The 24,891-nt window shown below is 42.9% G+C and overlaps 1 protein-coding gene across 1 annotated transcript in view; it reads right to left on the bottom strand.

The window, feature by feature from the left end:
- The window catches only part of CCDC169 (coiled-coil domain containing 169), a 49,922-nt gene extending 27,324 nt beyond the window's left edge, over positions 1-22,598 (bottom strand). Inside the window, exons 1-6 of the mRNA XM_054974110.1 lie at positions 22,489-22,598; positions 16,291-16,373; positions 14,161-14,271; positions 14,018-14,058; positions 1,192-1,290; positions 943-996 (exon numbers count right to left, since the gene is read on the bottom strand). Of these exons, the coding sequence (XP_054830085.1) occupies positions 943-996; positions 1,192-1,290; positions 14,018-14,058; positions 14,161-14,271; positions 16,291-16,373; positions 22,489-22,571 (471 nt within the window). The 5' untranslated portion in view covers positions 22,572-22,598. The remainder of the gene's footprint in view (positions 1-942; positions 997-1,191; positions 1,291-14,017; positions 14,059-14,160; positions 14,272-16,290; positions 16,374-22,488) is intronic.
- Between the last annotated feature and the right edge of the window lie 2,293 nt (positions 22,599-24,891).

Here is a 24,891-nt window from a genome sequence, read left to right as displayed (position 1 = left end):
TGTCATGTCTAGTTTGGCCCACAATTACATTTCAGAATTTAAATGTACCTCAGTATATGAATCTGCCTAAAGATCAACAAGAGCCATTGGCCACATTAGCCAAGATGTTGGGAAATCCATGAATTGATCTCCCCGGCAATTTTTTAAAAATGGAAACAGCAACTGCATTTGGATCAGGACAGGGGGCAAAGGGTTTTAATCCTTCTCTATACTCCTACTTGGTTTTGTTGATCAAAACTAACTGACCTGGCCTGTTACTAGTTCCAGTGGGAAAAAATGGACACGCCCTCTTATTGTATGCATGTGTTCTTTCCTTTCCAGTGTTTGGGAGGAACATGGGTCAATTTCAATCATGAAACACATACCACAGCCTCAATTCAAATTAAACACACCACTATTAAATTGCTGGAAAGATAGATTCACAAATCTTCCAGATTTGTGTCTAGTTTGGTCTTGATTTCTAATCCAGCTTCAGCAATCCCAAACCATATGATGTTGGAAATAAAAATAAATTATGTAAGTGTGATGAAACTACATCCAACAATACATGACAGTATCCAAAAGACACATCTATTTAAGCAGAGCAATGCTTTGACTAATGTTTCTTACAACAGAATAGAGATGGGAAGAAATGAAGGAAGTCATATATGGAAAACCAGTCTACTAACATTAAACTTTAGTGCATCAGAGGAATGACAGCATAGAAATTGAGCTTAACAATAAATTGGAGGCACTATAACAACACAGATACAACCATAATGTCTACAGGAACAACAAGGGATTAACATCCTTTCCCTAGCAATCCAGATAAGTCAGTCTTCATTTTTCAGAGCTCTGGTTTTGAGTGAAATCAGCTTAAAACAGAGAAGAAAAATCCATTGGGGAAAACAGTAGCAATCAGCTTAAGATAAAAAGTTAGGCTACAGAGATTTTTGGACTCACCTGCGAAATCACTGCAAAGTATGCGCGGCGTTCATCATTAACTTTATGGTAAGCCTAAATTCCAAACAAGCAATAAGGGGTTAGAAAAGCAGGGCTGAGAAAAGATTAGAGAACAAGTAAAGCCCAAGATAAATATTACATGAATCATTACATTCTTCTATTCAGTACTGTAGTTTACAACATGTCAGATAGAAAAGAAGATACTTAAAAAATGTCTGAGAGGTGAGGTGATTATAGGAGAATACAGACCTTCACTTCTTGTTCCAATCTGAGTGCATAATCTTTCAGTTGGCTCTGGAGACTGTTCTTCTCTTCTTCCAGTTGTTTCAGAAACTGATTTAAAGAATCCTGCCATTGTGTAGATAATAAAATAAAATCAACTAGCTTATAAACATCCCCCTTCCATTCTTCTCATGTGGAAAAAAGAAAAAAAAAGATCATTATCACAACCCAGAATTTGTGGCTGAACACTTTTAGACACTTGACAATTGCGGTCACTGTTCTCTCTGCTGTTTACAAGTCTCCTGCTGACTTACCCAAGATGATGCAGAGAAAACAACACGGAGTGTACGTTACTATCAGTTCTGCACTGTAAATTTTCCAGTATCTTAATGAGATGTTTTTTTAGTTCAGGCTTTCATTTTGTCCTCCCAGTTACCGTGAAGTTTTATGTGGTTCCAATTTAGACAGGTGCACATAGGAAGGGAAGATCACATGCAGCTCCAAAAGCTTACCTTGCTTGGAACATTTTGGGGGGGCTATACTGACATGCATATACAAATGTTGCTTCATATCATAGTGCCACGGAAACAGCCCTTCCATGAACAGCATTCTCAGAACTGCTGCCAAAAGTGGACAGATTGGCCTCTTACTTTACCAGGAAAATTCCAAATGGGCTGCTTATGGCCTGCAGCCAGCACATCAGCATGGCTACACATCAGGCCTGGCTAGGGGATTCTCTCAGACTCTCCACTTCATCAAACACAGTTGTAAGAGTTAAAGGTCTTTATTAGATATTGCTCCCTAGAAGTGCACTTGTACGTAGTAATTGCCTGCAATGCCAAAGCAAAGTCTTCCCCGAGAGGTTATACTTCCAGTCCCCTCCCCCCCAGGTCAAACAAGAGTCAGTTCAAGTCAGCGAAAGTCCTGAAAGAGATGCAGATCTGAGTTTCCCAAGGTCAGTGCCCAGATGTTGAGTTCCAGCTGCACTGATAACACCACTCAACCCAAGCAAAGCGTAGCCAAGATACGCTACTACCCATCCCCCCCCCCAGTAGATATACATTCACATGTATGGCAGGCTGGCTGGCTGGCCTGACTGACACTACAAAGGCTACTTGGCTCAGGCCCAGCCAGCAGCAACCACAGGCTTAACCATTGGCCTGGCCTGCTCCCAGCTGTGTCCAAGCTAAGCAATCCCTGTGTGACTGCCCCACAGGGGCAATCTAAACTGGCCTGGATAGCATGAGAAGAGGTATCTGGCAACCCGACACCTGTTATTGCAGTTGAACTGACTGATCCATGTTTATTCTGTCCTTCCTTCAAGGATGTCAGGGTAATATACATGGTTTTCTTCTCCACTTGATTATAACAACAAGACTGGGAGGGTGGGGTAGGTTGAAAGAGAGCGTGATGGGCCTAAGGTCAGCTGGTGAGCTTTGTGGTAGAGTAGCAGTTTGAAGCTGGGTTTCCCAAGTCCCGCTTCCACACTCCAGCCTCAAACCTACACTCAATAGCACTCCCCAAACCACCCCTTACTGAGTAAAGTTGAGCTGAACTAAGCAGTTGTGGTGTTGTTCTTCCAAGAGCAGTAAAAACTCAAAATGGTATGATCTGCACACCTCTTTCTTCCTACATTCAGGTAAGTCTTCCAACCCACAATTTATCTCCCTCAATAATAAACTACAATAAATATGAGAAAGATGGGCACATCAGATAAGGAGCCTATAATCAGAAGAGCTATTTTTATTTGTGAAAAAAGCACCATGTCACAACATTTCCACAGCTGCCTATTTTTCAGCATTTCTGGAAATGATTTTTTAAAAGTCAGATCAGAGACAAGAGTTTACAATGAAGTGGACAAAAGATGAAGTGTTATTAAAAAGCTGCTGGCACACTGCAATAACCCCCTGCTGGCTTAAAAATCAGAAACTGACATCAGGGCCACAGATTTCAAGAATATTTCATCCATAGCTCGGCAGCCAACTGTGAACTTTAATCTTTCCAAGGAAGTAACACACAAGAGGAATACACACACACCACTTTTTTTCTTAAATAAAAAAACATACCCTAATTACAGATGGTACTCTCATGAATGAAAATGAACATTCTCCAGAATATTACTGACATTAAACAGCAATGAATTACTTATTCTGTACATTGTTATCCCACCCCCAGAGCTCAGAGCAGTGTATATTATTCTGTCCTCCATTTTATCTGTGAGGTAGGTTACAACCAAGAGTGACAGGCCAAGGTCACCAAGCAAGCTGTACAGCCAAGTAAGGATTTGAACCCATCTCCCAGATGGGTTCAGCATTCCAAACCCTACAGCCAAATTGACTAGCTTAGAACAAATAAAGAGTACTGTCACAGCCTGGGACATCCTCCTCCTGGGGGAGAAGGGTTGGGCAGAGCAGCAGCTAAGTTACAGAGGTGAGGGAAGAGCAATGGAAGCCAACAAGGGAGAAGCAGGCAAAAGGAAGGCCAACCAATCCTAGTTCCCTATGGAGCAATGGCCGTCTCTGATGTAAAGGCCTCCTCAAGAGAAAGGGCCTGATCTGCAGTAGGACCAGCGAATCAGGAATGGGGAGTAGCCCAGGGAAAGGCCCCACTGGAAGGGAGCTGGCTTGCCAGCTCCAGGTTGGGAAATTCCTGGAGATTTTGAGGATGGAGCCTTGGGGTGGCAGAGTCTGGGGAGGGGAGAGAACTTAGCCATTTATAATGCCATATAGTCCACCTTCCAAACCAGCCTTTTTCTCCAGGGAAACTGTTTTCTATGGCCTGGAGATCAGTTACAATTCTGGGAGATCCCCAGCCATCACCTGGAGGTTGGCAACCTTGGTAGGGAAGGAGCAGTCAGGTTTGTTTCCTTTGTGGGCTAATGAGTGCCAAGCCTCCAAGAGAGTCAGAAGGTGACATTCTTGGCCCAGATGGAAGCCAGAAGGAACTTTTCCCACTTGATCCAGGCAAACCAGCTCTCCCCTGGATAAAGCCTCTGGTAATGGCACCTAGGTAAAGGTAGTCCCCTGTGCAAGCACCGAGTCATTACTGACCCATGGGGGGACGTCGCATCACGAGTTTTCTTGGCAGACTTTTTGTTACGGGGACAGGAGCTTAAGGAGCTGGGAGAAGGAGTCAGGCTGGGGTAACAGACCCAGCACCTGGAACTGGTATTGTAAAGGAGCCAAGTGATTAAAGGGCAACCTATTCATTTCTGATGTGTGGATGTCTTTGGCACTGTGGAAAGAAGAAGCCTCCCTTCCTAGGGATGAGGTCCCTGGCCCTATGGGCTTCACAGGTACACAGGGATGCTTAACTTGTAGTTAGAATATGCTGCAGTGGTAGGTGGTGAAAGAGAGAGAACTCATGGGGAATAGGGCTATTAGCCAAGCCTGGAAATTGACACCAGTTTGAAGAGAGATGGGAACGGTTTCATTTGAGGCATTGCTTCTAATGGTATATATGTAGATGGATCTCCGTCCTGCTGTCATCTCTTGTTGAACATGTTTTGCAGAGTTCTGAAACAAGGCAACACCTGTTTGACCAAAGGCAACAGTGGGATGAATGTATATACCACATGAAGGGATCCCTCGTTCAAGCCATTTTGTATTCTCGGCCCCCAGCCTAGGAGTACAACATAATGTATACGTTATGTCTGATTACTAAATGCTTACCACAGCATCTGGTTGCCCACTATTAGAGACATAATACTGGACTAGACAGGCCTTCAATCTGATACAACGTGGCATTTCTTGTGATCTTACTTTGATACTTGTGGAGAGAAAACAGGAAGAGAAAATACAAATCCATCCTTTTCTTCTCTGACACCATGGTATCATTTGTACCATTTAAACTGGTTTGCATTTCAATCTGAAATAAAATTGATCGAAGTTTCATCGAAATAAATGAGACTTCCATGTAAAGAAGTCATTGCCTTGGCTGTGAAGAAAGAACTTGTCTAAATTAGGGAGCTAGAATGTTCTGCTTCTATGACAGTTAAATTAATATTCAGACATGGAGTTGGATGGTACTCCTAAGAGCATCTATAACCCTGCTTCTTGACTTTTAGAATGGACAGGAATTAGAAGAATTGCCAACTAACTGTTACTCAAGTTTCATTTATGGTAGCCTATACCTTCACTAAATACTCTATGAAGCTTTAAAACAATTAATTCACTAAAGAAACATCCACTGCTGCCATGAGATATTCTTTCTGAAGTATCAAGACACCCATGTAAAATCTAGTCTTACTTTAGATCTTTGGGTTTCTGTGCTTTTTCTTCCCCCTACTTTCTCTCCTTTCATGGGGCCAGTTAATTACATACTTCTGCTTTCACTGTCAATCACGGTTTGACCAATTATAGGCCAATTATCATTTACACTTATCCTGCAAATTCAGATTCTGAACTTTGGTTGTGAGCAGAGAAGAGCACAAGTCTCCGGTTTGTAAGTAATGGTCGAAGTGTTTGCTGTAAAAGCAGAAGGATCTCATTGCATCACTGTCTGTGAGGAGAGAAGGGAACACGAGTCTGTGCATTCCCCCAGACCCATTTACAGAGCAGCAACCTATGGTTTACCATTTCATCTGAACTAAGCCTCCTTCCTCATGAAGAACCAATACTCCAGGCAATGGGCCTCCAAACCTTAAGAAATCTCAGCTCTTCTCAATAGAGCTTGTGCAGGCCTCCTACACAAGCCATTTTAAGAAGTGCAGAGGCTGGGCAACATCAGAACTTGGAGGACTGCTTCCTTGTGTTAATCTGGTCCTATTGCAGTGAGAAACAACACTATAAAACCATTCATCACAATGATTTGATGATTCTGGCGCTATTAGTATTTTTGGCTTTTATTCTGAAATGGTTTTATTTACTTTGTTGGAAATTAGAGGTGGGCATGGACCGGGAAAACCCCACAGACCGCTGGCCTTTGGTCTGTCAATTTTCACAGACCATGGACCATGAACTTTTCACTGACCAGCCTGGTTCGCAGACCAGTTCATTGGTCCGCAGTCTGTCACTTCCAGCAGCCATGGCTCCACCCCCTTTATACCCAGAGGGCCCAAACTCACAGAGCATCTTCAGCAGCCTCTTCGCCAGCCACCCACCATGTTTGGTCAAGATTGCATTTTGGATGTCCAAGTTGCAGACCCCCCCAAAGCAGCTGCCCCCAGGAACCTTCCAGTAGATACTGGAGTCGCAAATGCCAATTGACTTGCATTGGCTAGCAGCACCAAAAAGCTGCAATGAGGCAAATTCAAACAGAAAAGGGTGGGGGAAGAGCCCCCTCACTCACAACACAGACACCTTCCCAGCCGTTGCCCAGGGAATTCATTCTTGATCCTTGCTCTCATAGAGAAGAATGGGAGCTCTCTGGTTGGCAGGCAGAGCTGCCTATCAAGGTTTTGAGGGCTAAGATTGGCTGCAGAACATCCACCCTCTCCCTTGCAGAATGGGAGCTCTCTGGTTGGCAGGCCGAGCTGCCTATCAAGGTTTTGAGGGCTAAGATTGGCTGCAGAACATCCACCCCGCCCTTGCTGAATGGGAGCTCTCTGGTTGGCAGGCTGAGCTGCCTATCAAGGTTTTGATGGCTAAGATTGGCTGCAGAATGTCCAACCTCTCCATTGCAGAATGGGAGATCTCTGGTTGGCAGGCCGAGCTGCCTATCAAGGTTTTGAGGGCTAAGATTGGCTGCAGAGCATCCACCGTTGCCTAGGGAATTCATTCTTGCTCCTTGCTCAATAGAGTAGAATGAGAGCTTTCTACTCGGCAGGCAGAGCTGCCTATTAAGTTTTTAAGGGCTGCAAAAGGGCTGCAGATGTCCCTCCATCGTCTAGGGAATTGATAGATCGGCACCAGGATGTCTGGACTCATGGACAGGCCAAAATGGACCAAAATTTGTGAAAAAGGTGAGTCCCACAAATTGTGTGTTCATGAACCGGGCCTGCCTGTGTCTAATTCAGGTCTGTTTTCCAATCCGTGCCCACCTCTATTGGAAATACTTTCAGTTCATCTCTCCACTCATCAGGTTTGCCTTTGAATACTTAAAGTTTTGATGCAAATTGTGGGCATACCTCCCCACCCCCTTTTCTTTAGTTTTATGAATGCATTTTGGCTTATTTCACAGTATGCTGATCATTGTGCCTCAAATGATTCGATTTGTTTCACTTAAGCCATTATCAGTACCATCTTAAGAACACTTTCCTGGGAGCAAGCTGCATTGAATAGACTTTATCAGAATTCTGAGTAGGCCTACTTGGGATTGCTCTCGGAATGTGTACAGTATATTGCTTACTAGTTCAGCATGGTTCACTGGGGCAAACAGGCTATGACCTTGGTCTCACGGTTTACTTTTCATAGTAAGCAATATCTCAGATCTCAGGAGAAAGTAGTCTTATCAATTCCCCTTTCCTTCACTAAGCGATATTACTGATTGAACCTTTGTTCAGCAGCTTACAGTGCCATCCTAAGCAGAGTTGAACTCATTGACTCCAACAGACTTAGAATGATGCAATTCTCTTTAGGACTGCATAATTAATTACTTTTGTTGCAGACAAAAACAAAAACCAACATACACAGTAATCATATTCTAGATACTTTAGCATATTTCACCATTAGCAGTACAAATAGAGATTCTGATTAATTAGTCCCCAGTCTTCAAAAGACATTAAAAGGGTGCAGGGAAACCCATCAGGGACTGCAAATTGTGTTTCCCTTGAATGTGATATGTTTTCTGTTGACTGAGCCTCAGTTCTCTTTGACTTTCTCCAGCAGATACCAGAAGCACAGAGACAATATAATCGTATGACAGGTTATTTAAAAAAAAACAAAAAACAAAAAAGATAGTCATGGTAAAGACCCTATAATTTCACTTGCCACTTGTCATCAAAGCATCAAAGGCACATGCAGGGTCACTGAGAAAACAGTATCTCCTCCTTCCGGCACCAGAAGGCACTCTCTGACAGCAGATTTAATTACATATTGTAGCATTATGGCCACAACTTTGGGGTATGTATGGTGCCAGTGCATAGAACTAGCAACCTACATTAGGCTTGGTAACTGGAAAAATAATTAAATAAAAAAGGAAACAATATTTCCTGCTACAACCCCCTCCCCCATTTTAACTATACTAATACTGCCGTAATACTTGTTTTATTGGTATGTTTTTTTTTACTGCTGTTTGTGTGTGTGTGTGTTTTTTACATACCTGCTGGTATTTTCCACCCCTTATCTCCTATCAAGAGGAGTTCTGATATAGGTCCGTACCAAACATGATTTAATTGTATAGACACTGATTTGCTTAAGGTGGAAGCTTCTTCTTGGAAGCTGATATAAAATCTTTGAAACTATCAACATGCTTAGTTTTATTTTACTGTTTTATTTGTGAGCCACTTCAAGCTGGTCTGGAGAAGCTGCATACAAATCTTCTAAATAGATTAAATAAACAAACGATGATTTTTTTTTTGATTGAGCATAGGACACATGAATACAAATGGCATAGTTCAGCCATTAACACTTTTATACCTCACTGATGACAACAGGAGAGTTGTCAAGCACTGAGAACTCATGGAACTTCGCTTTTGCTGGATGATGTGCTACATGTTCAATACTTTGCCATGTTTACAAAGGTTTGAAACCAGAAACCCATATGCAAGCAGCATAAAGCATATTTAAATATGAAGTGCCCCCTCCTGGTTAATTTTGAAATTCACATCATGTGTTGCTTGGAATATTCTTCATCCTCTGTTCCCCACCCCCCCCACCCCACTATAGTACTGGGAAAAGACCAGATAGCTGGAACATTGTGCAGGGGTATACACGTCTGATTAAGGCTCCAACAGAGCAGTCCTGAGAAGAGCTAACTTTGAGTCCATTAATGTCAGTGGGTTTAGAATATAACTCTGCTCAGAATTGTGCTACAATGTTAGGTTTTATTATAGGAACACAAGTATCTCAGTAAAGAGATTTCTTCAACCTTTTGACAACAGTCCTTGAGATAACTGTTTTAACCATGTGAGGTACATGGTCCTCAGATTCAGGACAAACTGGGGTGCCAACTCACAAGTAAACCAGTACCAACCCTGATTCAGATAGAAAGTTGTAGGACTTAGCTGCAAGTAAATCTACTTGCGAATAAGAATACCATTTGCCACCTTTATTAGCAAACTGCAGCAGAGTAACTAGAATTACAAACACATCCATTTGTTTCCAAGGGCTCTGTTCCTCGTTGTTCCTCTAATACTCCTTTGTATGCACAAAGAGGAAGTCAGGAAAAAGTGAAGGCCAAGTTAAAAGTAAAAGAGGAGTTGAAGTGCATAGAAAGACATTGGCTGCTTCCACACACGTTGGATAATGCACTTTCAATGTTCTTTAGTGATCATTTGGAACTGGGTTTTCGTGTGTGGAACACAAAATCCACTTCTAAAGGATAACTAAAGTGCATTGAAAGTGCATTATTCAACGTGTGTGGAAACTGCCAAGGAGTTTTGTACAGCGCTACAAAATGCTTGTAGAACATTGTACGGATTGGGTGTGACAGCATACCTCCGTTACATGGTATAGAACTCTGATATTCTAGAACAGGAGCCAATATTTTATATAAGGGATGACTCCTTTAATATATAGTATGAACAGTATAGCAAGAGCAGAAGAAGCAAGCAAAATGGCCCCACCCCCAGTCTGTCTGATTTGCTGCTGTCTGTTGGATGAAATGGATCTGTCCTGTGCTCTAGTCTATTTGCCTTGCCAGGAGTCACCCACCCAAGTCAATGAGTGTTGGCATGTTAATGCTACTTATGAATGAACTAATATGTGCACTAAATGCATTTAAACGCTGTGGAATACCCATGAAACACTTATATGGGAAAGCACTTCACCTCATCCAGCCTTAGTCCATGGAGTTTAGGTTGGTGAACATGTTTTTCTCTTCCTCCATTTTGCCCCTAGAATGATCCTGTGAGGTAGGTTAGGCTAAGAGACTGGCCCAAGGTCATCTAATGAACTTAACGGCCGAGTGGCGGTCTGAACCTAGGTTACCTGGGACACGTAGGATTCAGTCCAACTAGGGTTGCCAGCCTCCAGGTGGCGGTTGGAGATCTCCTGGAATTACAACTGATCTCCAGGCCACAGAGATCAGTTCCCATAGAGAAAATGGCTGCTTTGAAAGGCGTTTTAAGTATAAAAAATTTGCAGCTCTTCTGAGGGACCATGGAATAAAGTACAAATGGTTATTCCCGGAAGGAATATGGTTTAGATATAAAGATCAGACCTATAAGATACTATCAGAAGATCAACTAAAGGATTTTGAGAATAAAAACCCGGAACTCTGCTGCACCGAGAACGAAGAAAAGGAGAAGCCGGAGGGGGGGGAGGAGGAGGAGAGCACCGCAACAGCGGTTGCACAGAGAGAATTGCGTCCGGGACCTAGAAGGGGGAGGAAAGTTTAATCAGAATTTGAAATGTTTATTCTCTGTATGATTAACCACTCCATCATTATCCTATGGAGCTATTTTTGTATTATGACAGTATGAAGGGAAAACATGAAGTGTAGTGTTTAGTGTTTGTAGTTCATTCCCCCCCCTTTTCTTTTTCCATCCCCTTTTGTCCCTTCCCTCTCCCCTTTCCTTGTGATAGTCTTGTGTAGTGCTGTGTAGTGTTTTGTAGTTATGAAAAATAAAAAATTTATAAAAAAAAAAAAGAGAGAGAGAAAATGGCTGCTTTGGAGGGCAGACTCTATGGCATTATATCCCATTGAGGCCCCTCCCCTTCCCAAACTCCACTCTTTCCAGGATCCACCCCCAAAATCTCCAGGAATTTCCCAACCTGGACCTGGCAACCCTAAGTCCAACCCTCTACACACACCATCCGCACTATCATAGCTTTATCCTTTCTCCCTGAGAGGAACAAGCTACGGCCTGCTTGCATCCCTTCTTCCAGTGGGATATTCCATAGCACATTAACCTCCTGTAGGCAACTTAAGCCTCCTGTTAGAGGAGGACTGAATAAGTTGAGTTCATCAATTTGTAGACACAAAGACTGGGATCTGGGGAAATGTGGTGGTCTGGATTTGAGCTCAAAAGGGGGTGGGGGGTATTTCAAGGATTGAGAGCCCTCTTGTCAATATCCCTCACTTCATGCCTGCTACAATTATGCCTGAGATCTCTTTCTCAGGTAAAACTGAAGCCACAGCAAAACAGCACCTCCGCCACCAGCTTGGATAACCAGCCCAGAAGAATAATATGGCTGATGGTATTGAAAACTACTGACAAAGCAGTCACCAGGATGCACTCCCCCCACCTCCTGACAGCTAAAGTGCTAGAGGGTTCAAACTCAGGGAGTCCAGCCCCAGTGCCCTATTCTCGGTGCCACCAGCCAGCCTGATCCTGAAAGGAGCCATTAAACTTTTCTAGGAACTGCAGCCGAGGCCAACTCAGCAGAGGCAGGAGCCTGAGAGGGAAGGGGGTGGGGTGAATCATCTCTGCCTCGGCCTTCGCTCCCAGTCCTCACAACTTGTTTAATGTGAAAGCACCTAGGCCTGCGTTGCTTCCAGGGTCAGCATCAGCAGACTGAAAGGTGGGGCAGCTGCCAGAGTCCAGGACTTCTGATGGGGCCTACTGTCGCTGACTCCCTCACATGCGTATATACCTCCCCAGGCACCCGTCCATGTGCCCTTCCCTGCCCATTCATTTACAAGCACTCCACCCCCTGTGTTTCCAGTGCTGATGGGGAAGCACAAGCTTGTGGTGCGCAGCAGGTGCATGCCCCAGCCAGTGCTGTTGAGGAAAAGGCATGAATGTTGTGCAGGTAGTTGTGAACAACTTGTGCGCAGGAGACGGGGGGACATGAAGGTGAAAAGGGAAGCAGGACGGAAGCCTGGTGATGAACAGAAGGGGCCCATGGCAATGTTTGTTCAGGTCCCCAAAACCTGGAACTTTATTTATTGTATTTATAACAATTTATAACGATAGCATAAAACAAGATAAAATACCTATTATCCGGATTACTTAAAAACAGGGGTGGACATAATTGCACAACCCGTTAAAACTACCTGCCTGGGCTATGGCTCCGGCCTCATTCCTTGCCTCCTGGACTTGACATTCTGCTTGGGAATAACTATGCCCTGTCTCTACTGACCACTTCTTGGATGTGACCCCCTCTCTGCCCATAGCTCCTCTGCTGCTGATGGCTTAGCCATTTCAGCTTCCTGGCCAGGAAGGCTGGTCTAATTAGAATCAGTCCCAGCTGAACATGACAGCTGTTTGGTGGAGGCCTCTGCTATCACGTAGGCCATGTTATGAGAGGAAAAAATGGTTTTCCTTTGATAACATGGAAAATTAATTTCTGAGCAAACTTTTATACATTCCCTGTAATCTCTCTTGATGAAAGGTTGCAGGCTGGCTAGTTTTTCAGAAGGCAAAATGCACAATGCAGTGAAGCATGCATCAAAGGGATTAATGATTTTGATTAATTCATAATTATTGCCAATACAAAATAAAGAATATTGGGCACTAAAAGAATTTATCAGTTAAGCAATGCTCACGACAGGGATGCCACTGAGTTGCCCTTGAGTCTAGAGGGCAGTTTCAGTGTGCAACCCCAACAGGCGCAAATAGATTTTTTTCATTTCCTATGCCAGTCAGTTCTACTCCACTGCCTCTAACTGTGCTTGACAAATAGACTGAACTTTGGAGAAGAAATCGTGTAAAATAAAATAAAATCAGATTCTCAGAAAAACCAGTACATGTAGAAAATAATGGCCTATAAAAACATGGAGAGAAACAATTAAGAAAGAGGTCTGCTCATGAGAACAAAACAGCAATGACCTTTAGCAGCAGCTCTGAACTGAAAATCCAATTTGCTTCCTTTTGCACCATTCAGTCATTTTCATTACTATTAAATATTCTGCTTTGATTCCAATAGGCCTATCCACATTATTATTATTGCCTTATTACTGTAAATCAAGAAAATTAACCTTTGCAAGTGGAATAAAACTGTGGAGAAAAGCCAATTTTTGCTACATTCTGATGGCATAATTGTGCTTGTCTGCTGCCACCAAAATGACAAAAAAAGTCTTGTGGCACCTTAAACTCTAATGATTTGATTGCGGCATAATCTTTCGTGAATCTGACTCACAAAAGTTTGTGACTCAGTAAGTTTAAGATTTAAAGTGTCACAAAATTCTTTGTTAGTCACAGTGCCACCCTAAGCAGTTAGCCCTTTGCCTTCAATGGACTTTGAAGGATGTACGGCTGCTTAGGATTGTATTGCGCTTGTTCTGGCAGAATGGCTATCCTGATGGGATGGCTTTTAATGAACATATGACAGTCACATAGAAGTTCTGACATGTCCTGTTTACAGTTTTTTGGGATCTAAACCATAGCAGCGAGCAGGGACTATGTTTGCTATGTGTCTCTCTCCTCCACATCATTTATAGTGGTCACTGCAGAGACAAGCAATATAGGCAATTCCTGTACTGCATGAAGTAGCTTTGAAAAACAGAAATAGTTTTCAGCAATGATGTATGATGAAAGCCAAATCGTACACATAGTGGTGGGCTCATATGACACATGGGGTAGTTGGCAGTACACACGGGCTTTTCCTACAACCCATCGTTTGACCAATAGCCATGCAAGGAAGCCAACAGCTGAGAAATTGCCCACAAAAACATGTAAAACTGCATTAAAATTCAGCAGTAAAACCCAATCATTGTGACGAATGGACAAGTACTTCAGAACGTAAATGTTACAAAACTGGGGTAGGAGCAACTGTACAGAAATTTTCAAGTTGTAGCATAACACATAATATTTCTTTTTATAGTAAAATTACTAGGTGTTCATCCAATTAAACACCATTACACTTACCAGGTGCATTTGATCAAAAGAGCGAACCGAAGTCAATTTACCTACAAATAAGAAAAATACATTAACATAATAAGCAACATTCCTAACATAGGGAATAGCTGTGTGTAATAACTCAACTTCAGGAGAAGGAAGTTAAATCATACCTATTGGGTTGCCACAAACATGCTGCATTTTCCCCCGGAGAAGCCCAATTTGCCGTTCTAACTGTCTGTTCAGTTCTATTTGTGTTTCATACCTGGTCTTCCATTCATTATCTAAAAAACAGAAAAAAATACTGTGTTTCTTGCCCTTTTATTCACTAAACCAAACTATCTCAAACACGGCAACCTTTTCATCAAGATACATTTGCTGACTCACAAAAGAGAAGATCACTACCTAAATCAATACATGACAGGATACTACCACATAGATTCAATATCTCAAGTAAGAATCTTACTTCAAAAGAATTATGATTCAAACTAGAATTAAACTGGCTAGCTGTGGGTGATGCACCTGTGAAACCAGCCCTCCCCACAGAAAAGGTAAGGGTGTGTATCTGTCCACTCGGGGGAACTCCTCAGGTATGCTGAAAATGTGGGCTTTGTAATTCAACCCTCCACCCCAAAGGTCTAAGTAACTGGCATAAAGACTGAAAATGTTCTGTATGGAACAATTAAAGGCAAAAAGGTGTGTGTGTGGAAAGAAACCAGCCTTCTCAAGGCCCTGTGACCTTAGAAAATCATGAAAGGAGATATGTTGAGAGGTGGGGTAAGATTTCCAACTTGTTCCCCCAACTCTCCCACATTTCCTCATAGTGCTTCCACTTGTTATATTCAATAATAAAGTGAGTGTCTTGGATTAAATATGGAAGTAGCAAAATGAGGCCATCCTTAGACAAGGCAGGTGTTGCTTCAAATTAAAAGGACTCCCCTGATAATTAATAATAAGAATAATAACAACAACAACCTTGTGCTTATATTGTGCTCTTCAGGACAGATTAGTGCAATACTCAGAGTGGTTAACAAGTCAGTGTTATTATTATACCCACAACAGACACTCTGTGAGGCAGGTGGGGCTGAGAGACAAAAAAAAACCCACTAACTTGGGAAGTTATCCAACCCCAACCCCTGCCAGAGGGAGCACATTCCAGGAGGCACGCAAGGCTGAGAGTCATTTAAACAGAGTAAAATAGGGAAATTGGCTTGCTCACACCCTTGAGCACCTAGAGAATCTGGATGGGGAGATCTAGGGTGTGTGAGAGAATGCAATTTCCAACTTGTTTATCTCCCCCCAGGATTCCTCTCAGGCCTCTAGCTTATGACATATCTAAAAGGAGGGAGAGAATAATCCCTAACCCGCTACCCAATATCAAGAGCGGGGAACTGGATAGGTTCAGTGCTCCAATCAAGGACTCTTGAGGAACTGTACTGAATCTGTGAGGATGCATAACGTCCCATGCTGATATGGCAAGAAGGGAGTTCAGAAGAGCCTTTGCCTTGTTCTAGAGAGGCTTCTCTGCACTTGGGGGTCGTCTGGGGAAGATCTATTGTATTCCTATTCTTGCGGGCAAGGACCTCTCTACATAGGATTGCCAGCCTCCAAGTAGTGGCTGGAGATCTCCTGGAATTACAACTGGTCCCCAGGCCACAGCGATCAGTTCACCTGGAGAAAATGGCTACTTTAGGGGGTGGACTCTATGGAATTATGCCATGCCAAGGTCCTTTCGCTCCCCAAACCCCACTTTCTCCAGGTTTCTCCCCCCAGATCTCCAGAAATTTCCTAACTTGGAGGTGGCAACCCTATCTCTACGTGCTTACTTGTGAAATAAATGGTTGTTTGGGGGAAGCAGTGGTGCAAAAGCTACGGTACATTTAGACTGATGCCTTGTTTTTTATTTGAGTGTTTAGATCACAATACTAAAGTAAGCCTGGCAGTCAAAACCTTATGTGATTGATGGGTGCAATTAGAAGCCTGAACCAGCCAGGGAAAGCCATCGCTTGACCTCATCCTGAGTTATGCTCAATTCCTCCCTCGCAAAAAATCCTTAGAAAGCCCTGTGACACCACACACAGACTGGAGTTAGCTTTCAGAGCGAGAGTAAGAGGGCAGGGATCCCTATTTATGAGGACTGGAAGCCTTGAGCTCAGTTGTGTATACTCTGATCAGGTACACTTCAATTTTATTTCAACAGCAATGACTGGGGATTATTGTTGTGTTGATACTGTCATTAAATTTGCAATACTCTATTGAGTTTAAAATTTTAATTCACCAGCAGTCTAGATTTAGTTTCTTACCTTCATCCTCAATGTTGTTCAGTCTTTTCTCCAGTTCTGCTGCTGTGTTTTTCATTTCAAATAGTGAGAGTTCTACCACTTCTCTGTACGAACAGAGAGATTAAGTAGTTATATAACCCACAGCCTTTCAATGACCTATAAAAACTTAATATTTATGGTTGTATAAAATTTATCTTTATGCTCATACTGGAAATTTATTATCAGATAAATTCGACAGAATACTTCAGAGCGCAGGCTTTTCTTAATACTCTAATTCGCAGAGCCTATAAAACCGGGAAGCAGCTGTCCTCATAAAACAACATATTCCCCCATCTCTAGCATTTTCTGGGAGGGATATTCAGGTGTTAACACTAAACTGACAGATGGCTGCTTCAGCTCGTGTTATTGAGCGAGACCACATCAAGGCTTTGAGAGTCCTGGGACTAACAGATTATTCAGTTCCTACTCCTGCTGTGGCCATATGTAATAATGCTGGACCAGGATGTTTTTTTTAAAAAAATGCCATCCACTTTTGGCACACAACACCCAATTTAAAACCCATATTAAAATATAAATGAATAGACACTAAAGTGATTTCCATAATTTTTCCCTCTGAAAAGTCCATGTGCTTAAGAATGTCAGGCAAGGACCTGGGAGGCTCACAGTGCCATCCTAAGCAGAGTTACACCCTTCTAAGCCCATGGACTTAGAAGAACGTAACAATATTCAGGACTGCACTATCAGATTCGACAGAACTCATCATCATCATCATGTTTATTGTTACGATCCAAGATCAGAAGTCAAAATCAAAGTCATCAAGACATATACATTAGCTTCAGGTCATAGATATAAAAATATAGGATATAGATATAAAAATATACTGTACATAAAATATGATTCTGTACTATCAGATTCAGTTTCCTGCTTTGCCATGAGCCAGTGCCATTCACAACAACCTCACAGGCTTGTTGTGAGGACACAACAAGGGCAAGAGAACCATAAATGCTGCTCTGAGCTGATTGCAGGAAATGCAGGACAAAGAATGACCAGAGTCCCTTTTCTTTTAAAAAAAGATCTTGCATTGCTCCTATATAATGCTGAAGTTCTAATTCCAGTAGAGCTCAAAAAGGGAAGGAATTCCACAGAAAATTACAACCACTCTGCATATGATGTCACTGTTCTTATTTGATAGATGGAGGGCTCGACAAAGCAGTCATCACTGTAAAACTGCAGCAACAGGGATGAAATGCATTAATGGATATTGAGCCATTATATTTAGTAAACCACTTTAAATCTGCCTCTCTGTATATGATGCATATAAATATCCACGATGCAGCTAAAGCAAACCTCCAGAGTTCAGAGGTAATATGGCACTGAATACTAGTTGCTAGGGAGCAGTAGCAAAGCGAAGCTACTGCTTTCTTGAGGGCTTACAACAAGAGGCAACTGGTTGATTACTGCGGGAAGCAGGATTTTGGACAAGATCAGGGGCCCACAAACTTAGGTCGAATCCACATTCACCCATTACCCGCATGTTTATCGGATATCTTCCGTTTGCCTCCAATCCGCGATTTTTTCCTGTTCGTTCACATTCCTGCTTCCAATCCGTCTTTCTCGCGCGTCCCTCCGGTCACATGGCCACTTGGAAACGGCTTTTTGGGGTGGGACCTTTTTCCCCGCCCATTTTTTAAAATTTTTTTGAGCGCACTTTTCCGTTATTTCGATCTTGCCTTATAAAGAAACATCATTGAAGATAATGATGCCTCTCTTTCCCCCACTGACAGCACTGATGGCTCTCTCCCGTTTCTTTTTTGGAAATTTGGAAGCATGTGGGAAGCTTTCATGGGCATTTCCTATGCAGGACAGTTCAGTGCCTGAATTTTACTGAAGTTTCACTTCCTTGGAGTGTCATTATTTCGATATTTCGTAATTTTGATATTACAGTAATATAAAATAAAAAAAATAAAAAACAGTTAAAAAGGAAGTTTCGCGAGTCCGTTCTGAGGATGGATTCACCCCAAAATGATTTTTCAAACTACCAGATTTGATTCAGAAACAGCATAATCAATAAATCCAATGCTATGAAGTCAAAAACAGTCTTTTGCAGACTACGAAGCACTTGCAAGTTGGATCAGCCAATAGGAACTCTCGGAACAGCCGGAGAGACAGGAAGGGGGGTGGTTTTTAAAAAAACTGCGTAAATTGCGCATTGGCCCATTCACGGCCACTGTGAAACTCCCGTTGAAAACCTGTGACTACATATTCGGGAGAAATGCGAATGAAATGCGTCTGTTTAATGAGGTAATGTGACCGGCACTCGGGATTGCGTGGGGAATGCGGGGAACATGCGACTTAGAATGAGTAATGTGGATTCGACCTTACTGAATTAGCAGCCTCTTTTAAAATGTCAAAAACGAGCAGGAAATAAACAGCCCCAAGGCCTGAAATAAATCACAAAATGTTGAGAAGTTCCACAAAATGTTAAGTGGTTCCAACTTGCCAAGCCTACGATGAGGATAGTGGTGTTTCTGTATGGATATTCCCTGCAGACACAGGGGCAGTGCCTCCTGGGTTCTTCTGAAGCACCACCCACTCAAATGAATTAGAGAGAACTAAACCAGGATTGGCTCTTTACTCTGGGAGAGAAGCAAGTAGTTCCAGGAACACAACATCCCTGGACAGCTTGAGTGATTCCGCACACGTTGGATAATGCACTTCCAATCCTCTTTATAGATCATTTGGAACGGATTTTTTTGTGTGCGGAACAAAAAATCCACCTCAAACGATTCATAAAGTGCATTGAAAGTGCATTATCCAACATGTGCGGAATCAGCCCTTGTTGGGCTAGATGGATCTTTTCTAAACAAGGAAGCAGCCTGCCATTTTCTGTATTACTGAAGCTTCTGAACCAGTGGCTTTCAAACTGAGTTCTTGGAAATACAATTTACAACGAGAGAGAGAGAGAGAGAGAGAGAGAGAGAGAGAGAGAGAGAGAGAGAGAGAGAGAGAGAGAGAGAGAGAGATTAGCCTATTGCAACAAAATAATCAAGTCTTATGGCTAACAAAAGGCTAGCAAAATTTCACTCCCGTATAAGTTTTGGGACACTAGAGTCTACTTCTTCAGCTGCAATAATTATATTTCACCCTGTGCTTTCTGCACTTCATGGCCTCTTGAGCCTGCTGTTTGTTTTTTGTCGTCTCTCTTTTTAAAAGTTTTTTTATTTAAATACAGAGCATAAAAGAAACAACAGTACATAAAAAATATATCAATACCTCTTAAAACATCAATAGATTTATACAGATCTTACTAAATTAGAAACATAGGAAAGATGGATATAAATTGAGAATGTATCAATTAACTATACAGTAGCCATTTCCACAAACGTTGAATAATGCACTTTCAATGCACTTTAGTTATCCTTTAGAAGTGGATTTTGTCTTTCACACACAAAAACCCAGTTCCAAATGATCACTAAAGAGCATTGAAAGTGCATTATCCAACGTGTGTGGAAGCAGCCAGTGTGTAATGACATATATTAAACATAACTATGATATAATTCCTTTGGAATCTCCTTCTGTTCAGAAAGATAAGTTAAAACTGGCGACCAAATATTCTTGAAATTAGAGAGGGCATCTGGTTCAAATAAAAAGTCTTGCTAAGACATCCCATAATTGTGTATGACGCATCTGTAAAGTTGGGGCAGTAGAGGCTTTCCAGCAAAAGGCCATGGAAATTTTGGCTGCTGCTAAGAGAGTCGCTATAATAGTCATTATCCATTGGGGTTGATCTATATTCCAATTCACTCCTAATAAGAGACACTCTGGATTAAATTTTAGTGTTACACCGGTTATCATCTTAACTGTCACCAAAATTGCTTGCCAAAAGGGTGCCAACACTGGACAAGTCAACCAACAGAGGATATAAGAGCCCTCCAATTCCCAATTTGTCCAACATGCTGGGCTCAGCCATGAAGAAGTATACGATAAGGATTTTGGTGTTAGATATCACCTGGAGACTAATTTAAACATATGATAGCGTATTGTCAAAACTGAAGAATTAAATTCTGCTGATGTCCAAACCGCACCGAAGCCGGCGACGAACTGGAGACCGGGCGAGGCGAGCCGGGTATAAATACCCGAGCGCCGGACCAGAGGGAAGACTGGGGCAATGCGGTCCGAGCGCAAGCCCCACCCCTCCCCGCCTGAATCCCAGGCCAGTGATTGGGCGGCTCAGGATTCAAACTGATTGGCTGCTGGCTGGTACCGGGAATCCTGGGCCAGCCCTCCACAATGGCGGCTGCCGCGCGCTCCCTCCGTCCCGCCCTACAGCGGCAACCTGGCCCCAGGTAAGCCTGGAGCCTTCGTTTCTACAATTTTATAGAGTAACAAAATCAATCCTTTGTGCTTTACAGGGTGCTGTTCAAGGAGGCATTCAAAAACCGTCAAAGGGGGACATAATATCTGGGTAACACCTAGTTTAGAACAAAAAGTTTGAAGTTGCAGGTAAGTAAACCAGTTTATCTGCCTTTGTAATTTTTGCTCCATAGCATTCTTTGTCAAATTATTTGTCGTCTCTCTGACATAAAATGACAGCACCACGAGGATCCATTCGCTACCTCTGACAAAGTGAGATCTAATTTCCAAAAGCTTTTGCCAGAATGTTTTGTTACTCTTTTAAGTTACCAAAAGTTTACTTAGCATTTATACTGCACTTCATCTGTATTATTTTGTATTTGTTAGGCCAACTCTGTAAGATAAGTAACTATTATTCTTATAGCCACCCACAACTACAGCTTTCATTTAATTAAGGAACACTGCCACCTTCGTTTCACTTTGTATCTCCAGCCATCAGAGACAGACCCAAATACAGCGAGAGAGCCCTCTCCGGAAGCCCATTTTGAGTGCAATTAAAAGCAGTCGATTGGCTGACTGTTGGATCTGATCCATGGAACAGCCCACTATGAAGCTTGCTAGTGCGAACCATGTTTAGAACTCAAGCACCATTGCTGTGCTCCCAGAACACGTCATACCCTTTTTCCTGCCCCCAGTCCCAGACATACAATTTCATGAGCCACGTAACAAAAAAGTCTGTTTTATTTCTGAAACAACTATAAAAACACCATGAACTCATCATGGCCCAGGCCAGGGCCCTGTTAAAATTAATCTCTTCCCATACTCCACTATAGTGACTTAACTAAACAAGAGTTCTGCCATGGCACACTTGTGCTTATTTCACTGAAGCTTGTGCAGGACCACTTCCCAGTCAATTACGGCCCACGTTAATTAGCACGTATATGTAATGTGTCACTTGAATGTTAGTTATTCGAGTAAGGTTAGGTGGGCTCTGCCTTGGGAAGTGGGTGAAAATGGCTCCAGCACAAATTCAGCACTAATGTTCAAGAGTGTGCGACCCTCACAAGCCTCTGCATCAGGGTTGCTGCTGACATGCAGTCTCTCTTTTTAACACCAAAGAGCACTATTTCTGCATACCCAATGCCTCCTTCTCCCCTCTGCAGTTGATTTAAAGCGTTCACAGTGCAATCCTAAACAGCATCACACTCTTTTAAGCCCAGCTAGAAGGGTATAACTCTGCTTAATATTGCGCTGTCAGCCTACGTCTCCACTGAAGGGATAACGGGTGGGATCAGAGGGAGGGAAATGGCAGGAAAATGCTGGGGAAACTGAACTCTCACCCACCTCTCCAGCGTCAAATCCTAACTATGACCAGGAATAGTGAATATGCATTTTCTCGGCAGCCAAGACTCTACTTATCCAATATATTTCAAAATATAAATGTACTGTTTACCTTGACAACCATTTCAACATCACAGCTAAGCACAGTCTCTCACCTTTGCCTGGAGTTCAGTGAGCCGTCTCGGTCAAACCACTCTCCTCTCAGTCAATCACATCCTCCCACCCTCCCCAATTCCTTCTCAGGGCAGGGATATTAACGCTGGCTTACCTTACAGGTTTGTTGTAAAGATTTACTGAAATAATGGTACATGAAGCCCTTTAAATGCTCTAAAGCTCTGCATAAATGCAGAAGTTTCACTATGAGGACATGCAATAAAACCACACGGAATCACTGCTACTTTTTTTTTTAAGTTGAGAGAAAGCAGCTCCTGGACAGTTGCGAGTCAGAAACGAAGCGGGGCATATATAGGTTCTATATCACAGGAATGTCACCATTCTGGGAAGGGGGATCAGCCAGAGACTCACTTCATTTGCGTCTCTTGCTCTACATCCAGCATAACTTGCTCAAAGCACAGTTCTCTGCAGTCTCTCTCTTCCCCTGGCCCCATGACTTCCCACAGCAGCCACCACCTGCGCGCCCGCTGGCCGGTCCGCTTCCTCCAACAGCCTCCGCGTCCGAATCTCCTTGGAGAGGGCGAGGCGGAGAAACCCGGGAAAGAAAAGGCGCGCCTCGTTACAGCAGCGGGCTCCTCTCGCATGGGGCCAGCAGAGGGCGCTCTCTCTTAAAACGAGGAGACACGCACATGTCTTTCGCAACTATATAAAAGCCAATAGTAAACATAGAGGCTCGCTTTCGGTGGTTTGGTTTTGTAGGGTTTTTAATTGAAAATATCCAGTCTACGGACTCTAGAGAGTCGCCTTTGCGGTTTCTTTTGATGCATGCTCTCCTCCTGCTCTAATTACATTTCCGCCCCACTTTTCATTAAGGGAGGCATACGTAGTTCTCTTCTCTTACATTTTATTGTCTCCACAAGACTGCGAGGTAGATTAAGCTGAGGACGTTTGACTAGTTCAGGGAGCATCATGACTAAACGGGGTGGAGATTTGAAACCAGGTCCATCCTGCCCTAGCCTCATACTCTCGCCATAGTATCACACTGGCTGGCCAGGCAACTATTTTCTGAATTGGGAGCACTGATAGCGTTGCCAATTTCAGACTGGGAAACTCCTGGAGAATTGGGGGTGGAGTCTGGGGAAGGCAGGGTCTGGGGACAGGCAGGACCTCCGTATACGATGCAAAACCAAACTATTCAAAAAGGCTTTTTGCTCAAATGGGAGGGCTGCATTGTTGGGATGGGGTCTCAGGTGCTTCACGAACAAGTTGGGGATCATAGACTTCATCACCATTTTTGCCTCATATATTATCTGCTGCTTTAAATATGTACTCCTATGTACAACCAGCGCTCCATGTTGTCTAATGTTAGTCCTAGAATTGATTGTTTCAGTATCTCTACTATGCCTTGGATCCTTGCTAATGCTATGTCTTTAAACTTGTATATGTTTACCTTATGGCATTGAATTGAAGTGTACTTACTTGATAGGGATTGTATTAACCTCATACTGTGTAATCCGCCTTGAGTCTCAGTGAGAAAGCTGGACTATAAATGACATAAATAAATAAATAATTCGTTGGCCAGTCTGAAATAGGATGCTCGACTAGATGGACGGCTAGTCTGATCCAGCAAAGCACTTCTTATGTTCTTAACTGCTGCTTATATTAAAGTTAGCCGTTCTTCATTCTGTTGGTTTATATTATTTTTATTTACTTTATATTTTACATAAGTTGTGCCCCGCCTTTCTGTCCTCATCATAAGGGTCACTAAGAAGGCGAACACATTAAAACACATAATAAAAGCACATCTTAAAATCACATTAAAACTAACAAAAGACCAAATTATTAAAACAAATAAAACCAGAGCTAAAATGCAAACAAAACATAAAATCAAAACATTGGGCAAGAGAGAGGGACCACTGAGGGACCACCAAAGGAAACAAAAAGGTCCTCACCCACTGCAATGGACAGGAGGATGCCCTGCCCCGGAAGTTAGAACAGGCACTCCGCTGTTTCAGCCCTAAGCCTATGGGGGAGCTTCCAATCACCTTCCAGACCAAGACAGAAAATTGGAGGGAAACACAGCAGACGTTCAGTTCAGGGCTGCCTCAGGGAGAGGGCAGATGGTTTTGTGTAGAGCTCTGCTTGGTATTGTGACAGAGTGGTTTAACTCTACCTCTGGAAGAGGCCCAAGACTGCCTCTGGGGATCGACATCCTTTAGTCTGACTCCTGGGAAAGTGTGGAATCCTGTGTGTGCAGGGTTCCAGATCAGGGCCCCAGTATATACTAGGCTGCTTCTTCTTCTTCAAGTGTACGGTTCCAGCAGGGGCATAACACCACCATTTCCAGAAGCGACATCATCACGGTGACCGTGGGAGTGATTCTTTAAGAATTGGCCTGTTTGGGGCTGAAATCGGCTCTGCTTGAAGCATGGGAGCACTCCTGCTGCAAATGCAATGATATCACTTCAGGAAGTTACGTTGTTATACACGGCTGACAGTGTGCCTGCTGTGTTTGTCTGGGATGTCTGCCACTGGTGAGCAATCACCCAGAGGTTTGCCATATCTGCAGAGGGGCAAACCACTGGGAGTTTGCCCTATGCTGGCAGGCACTGTGAAAGAATCCAACCTGGTGGCTAGCCAATGAAAGGCTGTTTGTACACGAAAGCATTTATTTATTTATTTATTTATTTATTTAATGTCATTTATAGTCCACCTTACTCACTGAGACTCAAAGCAGATTACATAGTGTGAGATTAGTACAGTCAATTTCAAGGACATTTCCATAAACAATGCCATAGGGTAAATAAACACAAT

This window comes from Eublepharis macularius, chromosome 3 (assembly GCF_028583425.1).
Source record: "Eublepharis macularius isolate TG4126 chromosome 3, MPM_Emac_v1.0, whole genome shotgun sequence".
In the NCBI taxonomy this organism is placed as follows: domain Eukaryota; kingdom Metazoa; phylum Chordata; class Lepidosauria; order Squamata; family Eublepharidae; genus Eublepharis; species Eublepharis macularius.
The sequence above is the reverse complement of the archived record's forward strand: the minus strand, read 5'-3'. Positions and strand labels throughout refer to the sequence as shown.